The sequence below is a fragment of the Myotis davidii genome, unplaced genomic scaffold (genome assembly GCF_000327345.1).
Source record: "Myotis davidii unplaced genomic scaffold, ASM32734v1 scaffold135, whole genome shotgun sequence".
NCBI classification, from domain to species: domain Eukaryota; kingdom Metazoa; phylum Chordata; class Mammalia; order Chiroptera; family Vespertilionidae; genus Myotis; species Myotis davidii.
In genome coordinates, this window is record NW_006289813.1 from 12,630,922 (window position 1) to 12,638,488 (window position 7,567).

Consider the following 7,567-nt stretch of genomic DNA (forward strand, 5'->3'; position numbering starts at 1 on the left):
AACTGGGACACGATTCTAGGATGGAAAGTCTGTGGCCTTGAGCAGCCAGCTGAATGTCACCCCCTCCTTTCTGTAAGGTAAGGATTTGTATTTAACAAGTTTCTAGTTAACACTGCTGCCAGCCCCCCAACCCCCCCAACCCCGCCGCCCCGGCGCCGACCGCTGCGAGATGGGTGACAATCACGCAGATGACTGGAATTTCACCGCCCATCCCCATTTCCCTTTTGCCTGCCTCCATTCTTCAAACTTGATATTCACCATATGGTTTTATCCGAAGCATGGCTGGGGCTCTCTGAAAGGAAAGTCTCATTTGCTGCGTATTGTAGCCATGAAAAATAAATCACAGGGGGGCTCCTGGCAGGCCTCGCGGTTGTATTACACGTGCTCAGCCTAAGCGCTTGGAGCGCACCGCCACATACAGGTGCAAAACCAGTCAGTGTCTCAGTGGAATTGGCAGCATCTGTGGAATAAAGGGCTTGGTAACCTAGTTGACTAAACAGCACCAGGTTTCTTTCATTTAAGGTGGTTCATTAGTGCTTAAAAATTCTAAAACAAAGAGTCTTGGATTGTACACATAGAACTAAAAGTATTCATATATACATAGTGCCCCTCAAAATGTACACAATACTTTGAATAATTATAAAGGCAGTATTTATTAAAATACATTTCATTTCCAAAATTGAACTATCAGCCGCTAAAGTGTAGATACGTTATTCTGGGACACCCTGTATATATATATTTTTTTCAGTAGTTCAGCATCTTTATAAGGTCCTGAGGGCAGACTGTGACATCCGGAAGATCTGTTCCAGCTGCCCATCTCCTGGTCTTGCAGGCTCTGTCTCAGGCCTGGTTCTCCTGGTGGAAACCGGACCTCAAGAGAATGGCCCACAAAGGGCAGTGTTCAGGCGCAGGGGGTAAGCCAGGGAAGAAGCCCGGTGTCCCCTCCTTTCTGAGTGCTCTACTCCCCTATGGAGCAGAAGCAGAGTGGGGTGAGGTGGCCTCCAAGGTGATTGCAGGTGTGAGACTTAAAGACCACCTAAAGTTCCCCAAGTAAAGTGTGTTGGGCAGAATGCATTGAAATTCCTTTGGAAAAACCACAATGATCTATAATAATAAAAGCATAATATGCTAATTAGACCGAACAGCTGAACAACCTTTTGGACATCCTTCCGGATGAAGTGGGCTGCGAGAGCCGAGGCAAGCCGGGATTGTGAGGACCGAGGCAAGCAGCGGCTGCAAGGGCCAAGCCCCCTTGCACGAATTTCATGCATCGGGCCTCTAGTAAGCATATAAAACCATATGTGATTAATTGGTAGCTCTTTAAAAAAAGATAATGACATTGGCGATGATGGGAGCTGGGTACAACCATCATCTATAAATTAGTATAACCTCCCTGGAAAGAGCCTCTGACCAAGCAATTCTGAGGGGTTCCAGATGGCAGAAAGGGAGCACCCTGCCCAGGGCTGGTTGGATGGGGAATAAGGGCTACCCAGAGTTTATACTGAAAATGATACAAAGCAGAGACCACGGAGCCACACGGTGGCCACAGTTAACCAAGAGCCCTCCCGACTGTGCCCGGCAGCGCCTAAAGAGTAGACCACATGGGCTCGAGGCTGTGTAAGGAAGAGCTATGCACCATGGAGAGTTCTGGTTTGATTAAAAATTTAAGACCTATCTATACAACTTTGCATGAACGAGTTATGGTGTTATTTTAACATTCCACTTTCAACCAGAAATCACTCAGTCTCAGTTTAAATTCACAAACAACAGTTTTCAAACACTCTATCAAGAGTAGCAATAAAACCCTTGTATATATATTATTAAGCATCCTACCAATTGATATCTTCACTGAACTTAACACCCAGTTGCTCTCTCATCATGTTTCCAGTTTCAATGTTTTTTCCTAAATGAAAAGCCTTGCCCTCATAGATCTTTCTGGAATATTCTAACATAAAATAAAGAAAGAAAGAAAAAAAAGCAACCATGGTCCTTTGCCGTCCTGGTCCCTATCACATCATCTCAGGCTTCTTTCCCTGACCCCAGCACTCCATCTCCAGCAGAGCCACTGGGAAACCGCAGGCACTTACAGCTCCCTGGATGGAGGACGGGCCAGTTCCTTCGTCCTCTTCCCCGTCTGGCTCCTGGTCTTCGTTGTCAGTCCAAGAGGATACGTCCTCTACTGAGCTGGTCAGATCAGGCAAACTCTTAGACGTTAACCTCAGGAGGTCCTCGGCCGAGGTTTCCTATGGAACACAAAGGTCCATGAATTATACGATGGCACCAGCAGTTCCAGGTCAAGGTCAGCGAAAACCAGCAGAGGCTGCTATGGGTGGTCACATGCTCCCAACCTGAACACTATATGGAACATATGTCCCACACTTCCAGGTTTGCAAGGTTACCTCAAATGTTAGGGGTGTGCACCCAATTTCAACACAAATCATTTTTCCCCCTGAAGAATCTGTGTTTCTTAGATGAATGTTTCTATGGTTAATCTAAGATCCTTGAACTTGTGATCCTCTGATGCCCTCCCCTGCCTTGCTTTCAGGATACAGTTTAAATCCCTCATTGAAGAGGGCAACATCTTAGAGATCTGGCCTCTGCCCAGCTCTCCAAACTCATCTCCCACCATCTTTCCTTCCATTCCAGCCACATTTACTTCCAAATGCCCAGGCTGTCCCTGGCCCTATCACTGCCTTTTCTACCAGCAGCCCTCTCTGCCTAGACCACGCATCCTCTCCTGACTAAGGCCTACTTGGGCAAAGCGTGAGTACCCTTTTCTGTAGGCCTTCCTGGATCCCATCAGGAGGCCTTCCATTCCCCTTTCTTCTCTAATGTCCTGTACTGTTTCTGTTACTGCCTTGCAGTGCATGACTTGTCTATCTCCCCCGCTTATCTGAGAGTTCCCCAAACTGAACACCATTTCTGCTCATCACTGTGGCCCCAGGCCTGGCACAGAGCTCAAATACCCACCGTATCCTCCTCTCCCCTCTGCTCATCTCACTGGCATATGTTCATGAGAGAGATCAGATTGTTTATTGAATCACAATGTCAAAGTGGAGACGGATGATGTCTTTGCAATAAATGCAGCCCATGAACAACTTTTCAAGGTCAATGAAAATAAATGGAACCAGACTCCATTAAGGTCAGACCTCTAAGGGGGCTTCATTGCCCACTGTTATCTTGCTTTTGCATTCTCAGTTCTATTCACCCTTTGAAGTTGAATGGGAAAAACTTCCCAAATTTCGGGGGGGTTGCTGGTCTCTAGTTTTTAGAGAGTTCTTGTCAGTATTTTCTAAGAAGAAAGAAGGAGAGGTAAAGTTTTTAAAACTCCTCCCTCCCTAGTCACATTTCATAAAACCTAATGAATTTTGAATATATGAGAGGGCTTAAACATTCCCTAAATATGAATCTGTGGATTCAGTAAATTAACCCCATGGATATATTCCAGCACAGGGAATTTTCTTTTTCTGTTCCTTTTCTTTCACTACAGCCTTGCTCACAGTCCAGGTGTAGCAAGCAAACCCGTTGTTGTTGTGGTTTTTAATTGATTTTTAGAGAGATGAAGGGAGAGGAATAGAGAGATAGAAACATTGATGAGAGAGAAACATCATCAATCAGCTGCCTTCTGCACCCCCACCCCCCACCCGCCCCGCTTACAGGGGATAGTGCTTGGGGAGGGCTCCAAGTTCACACCACCATCGGAAATATCAAAAAAAGCACAAAATTACCTACCTTGCTGGCCACGACCAGCTGAACCATTCCAGTGGCTGAGCGAAGGATGGCCACAGCTTCCTCGTGGGACAGCCCGACCAGTAAGTGACCATTGATGACCAGCAGCTCATCTCCTAAGGACAGTCTGCCATCCCTGAGAAAATGGAAATGGGAGAAAACTCCCTTATCAAGACATCCTGGGACCAAGAAGGGACATTGTACTGGAGCCGGGAGGGTGGTGATAGGAAACAGTTAAAAGCAGGCTAAAAGGAGGCAGGGGCAACCAGAAGTATTGGGATGGGAGTGCTTTATGCTTTGGTCTGGCTCAGTCCAGGTTCCCACTCAGAGGAGTATGCTCCGTCATCTTAGGTGGTCACCTCATAACAGGCACATTCGGAAGTCACCACCATGTAACCTGGGATTAATGCCAATGAAATGTCCCATTTGGGTGGAGACCATGATAGAGGAAGCCAGCCCTGAAGGTTATAGGATAGTCAAGTCATTCTTAATCCTATTTGCCATCCTTCCCTCAGACTCAGTCCTTAGTGTTTCATCGAGCTGAGCGCAAAGAGAGCAAAGGCATCATTCTCTAACCCACACTCTCTTTCTTCCAGGTGGCATACCCTTGGCCAGATTTCCTGTGGCACCTGGGACACCACACTGCATGTGTCTGTCCATTTCCTCCTCCCACAGGGTTGTAGGACCTTGAGGATAAAGTCTCTCAGCTCCTTTTCACCCTGTGTCCCTAGAGCCAAGCTTCATCAGAAGAATGAACACAAAAATGAAGAAAGAAACTAATTTATTGCTGTTGCAGGTATCAGACTGGTTTATAAATGTAGGTGTACAAATATTCTACTTCTTTCTTTTCTTTCAATTAAATTACAGCTGACTCAGAGCTTTCTTCCCTGGGCTGGCAGGGGCACAGTTGTCATGGGAACTGGCTCCCCTAGGGTGAGTCAAGGGTCTGGGGAGGCACACTCTGCCAGAGTGTTGGGTAGGCCCCTTCATGGTATATCAACAGTCTCATGGGTTCCAACTGAGCTCCCCAAGGGTCTGGTCTCCCATGATCCCAAAGGAGCCAGACATTATTCATCTTCATTGCTAAATAAGGGACAGGAAATCTTGTGAGGCTGAGAAACTCCCGGAGTGACTTAACCACAGCACCACCGAGATCATCCCTGCTCCCATCCCCTTATTCGTTTCCCTCTTTCATTCCATCTTGCTCTCCTGTTATTGACCAGAATGCCACATGTGAACTAAACACCCCAGAAGCAGACAGACAGACACACACACAACTCCCGGCTAAGGGTGAAGGGAAATGAGAAACCCACTATAAACAGCTCACAGAGAAAACAGACAAGAACAGCTCTGTGTAAGCTTATCTCTGGGCACAGGAATTTCCTAATTGCCAACGTTCCAAAGACAGACTAGAACCTAAGGCCTAGGATTAGTGGGAAAACAGCTACCCAATGGGAGTTACTTAAAGCATACATCATTTGGGAATTGAATGATACTCTCCTGGATAAAAACAAGCTTCATTCTCCAATAATTACTGTCACACAGATAAATGACAAGTGTAGTAAATCTTATCTCTACTTTAGTCATTAGCCTACTTTCTAGTTAGAGGACTGATGAGCAGGAAACACTTTGTTAGTCTGTACCCTGGTTCTCTCGTTAGTTTTGCATTCTTTATACTAAATAACCTTCAACTCCTTCAACTCCACCTCAAGAGATCCACTTCTGAGTGCCCTCTTGGCCTTGGGCAGGCCAATACTGTTCGGGTTTGCCATATCTCCCTCAGTATCAGGGTACCTGGCCCGAACAATATAAATTCCAGAACACTACATTCACCTTCCTCACCGGTGAAACTCTATATGCCTACTGTATACATGTGGGCATGCAACATGCACATACCCCACCGTGCCTTGCAAACAGTAGATGCCTTATGTACAGCAGGTCCTTGAATAACATTTCATTCAACATCGTTTCATTAAAATGTTTATGAGGTGCTGTAGGAACTTAACTCTTGTTTACATCAATTAGCCTATGGTAAAACTGGCTTTGTTATACATTGTTCTGCTTAAAGTTGCAGCACCTATCGATGTTAAGAGAGGATTTACTGTACAGGGTAGCAATGAGCTAGCATGGCAAGGGTATACCTTAAATTTGGGGACCGCTACATCCTTGTAATTACAACAGGACTTCCTTTTTTGGTACGAGCTCTGCCTAAGCACTGTCCCTCTTCCTATTGGCAGATGATTGTTCAGACTGGAAAAGTTTTGAGGTATGAATTTTTTTCAGGTTACAAGGAGAAAGGTTCACATTTACTTTTTCCCTGTCACATTTGCAGGACAGAGATACGAGTATATACGTGTGCATAGAGTCCTGACACCACATGTGAACTGTGGTCAAATTTAAAACCAATCACTTTCCCAAGTCATTAGCCACTGTCTTCTGGAAATTAGGATGTCAGGATGTGGTATTCTGTTATCTGGCACAGTCTTGATAAGAAACCACATATGACTGGCATCCAAAAGTTAGGATAAGTAACATTCGCTTGGAACTCAAAGTGGACTAGAAAGAAATCCCATTTCTCCTTGATGGTTTGGGGAGCCTACAATATCCCCAGCAATTAGCCACTTCCTGTGCTCAGAGCTAGGTTTAAATAGAACCACTCAGGCCTGATGTCCCTCTGTGCTCCAGCATAACCCTTGTGAACTGTAAAGGCCAGTGCTTTGACGAAGTGGAAGTCCCAGGGCCCAGGGACAGGGAAGGGAGAGGATAAGAAGGAAGAGAAAGTAAGAGAGTTAACTAGTCACCTGTGAGCGGCACCTCCTTCCTTCACTTGAGTGACAACGATAGCGTGAGGTGAGCGCTTTGATCCTCGGCCTCCACTAACCTGAATTCCCAGCCCATCCGATTCTTTAAGCAGTTCCAGCTTCCATATCCGGCCAACTTCCTCCTTGGAAGAAAAAGTGAGCACACCATGAAGTACACAGACAGATGCACGGCACTGAGGCAGGAGAGGGGAGCTGTTGGATCATGTCTAATACTCATCACTTTTCAACAGGCATCGCAGGTGACCACAGGAGACAAAATGCTGTGGATTGGAACAAGTCTCGCTGGCAGTGCTGTCCAATAGAATGTTCTCTGATGATGGGAATGGCCTATGTTTGCACCATCCAACATGGAGTCCCAGCCACAGGTGGCTATTCAGTGCTTGAAGTGTGAGAGGCAACTGACACAATGAATTTTAAACTTCATTTAATTTAAATTAAATAGCCACCTACTTAGTGGCTAGCGGCTATGATACTGGACAGCACAGCAAGACTGATTATTGAATTCCCTGAGCAGGATCCTGCTAAGTGAAGCTGTTTGTGCCTGAAACCCAGATATCACTGTGTACACAGCTAGTAATTAATAAGGGAAGATGAAAGGGAGACAAGCTAGGTCCTGGCGCCAGAAGACTTCCACTACATTGAGCCCAGTTCTGCCACTTAGTGCTTCTGAAAGTCACCTGATGCCTAAAAACATCCGTTTCCTTGCCTCTAAAGTGGGGATAATTATTAATATTTCAGGTTTACTATTAAAGTTAAATGAGATATTTATGGAAATAGGTGGCAATGATCCCAACATCTAGTTCCCCATTCTAGGTACATAATAAATGTTGATAGGTAATCAAACATTACTTATAGTAGTGAAATCTGCATATATGTTAAAAATATCACATTGAATTGAATCTAAAACTTCCTTAGAACATACACCAGTAAATGAGATCTTTGGTAGGAGAAACCAAACAGTAAATTAGTTGATGAATTTGTTATCGACTTCTACAGACATTGGTATATACACTCTT

The 7,567-nt window shown here is 45.3% G+C and overlaps 1 protein-coding gene across 1 annotated transcript in view; it reads right to left on the reverse strand.

Moving 5' to 3' along the window:
• PDZD2 (PDZ domain containing 2) overlaps positions 1-7,567 on the reverse strand; it is a 212,002-nt gene that overhangs the window by 63,451 nt on the left and 140,984 nt on the right. Inside the window, exons 3-5 of the mRNA XM_006762473.2 lie at positions 6,531-6,673; positions 3,733-3,865; positions 2,088-2,243 (exon numbers count right to left, since the gene is read on the reverse strand). Coding sequence (XP_006762536.1) covers positions 2,088-2,243; positions 3,733-3,865; positions 6,531-6,673 — 432 coding nt within the window. The remainder of the gene's footprint in view (positions 1-2,087; positions 2,244-3,732; positions 3,866-6,530; positions 6,674-7,567) is intronic.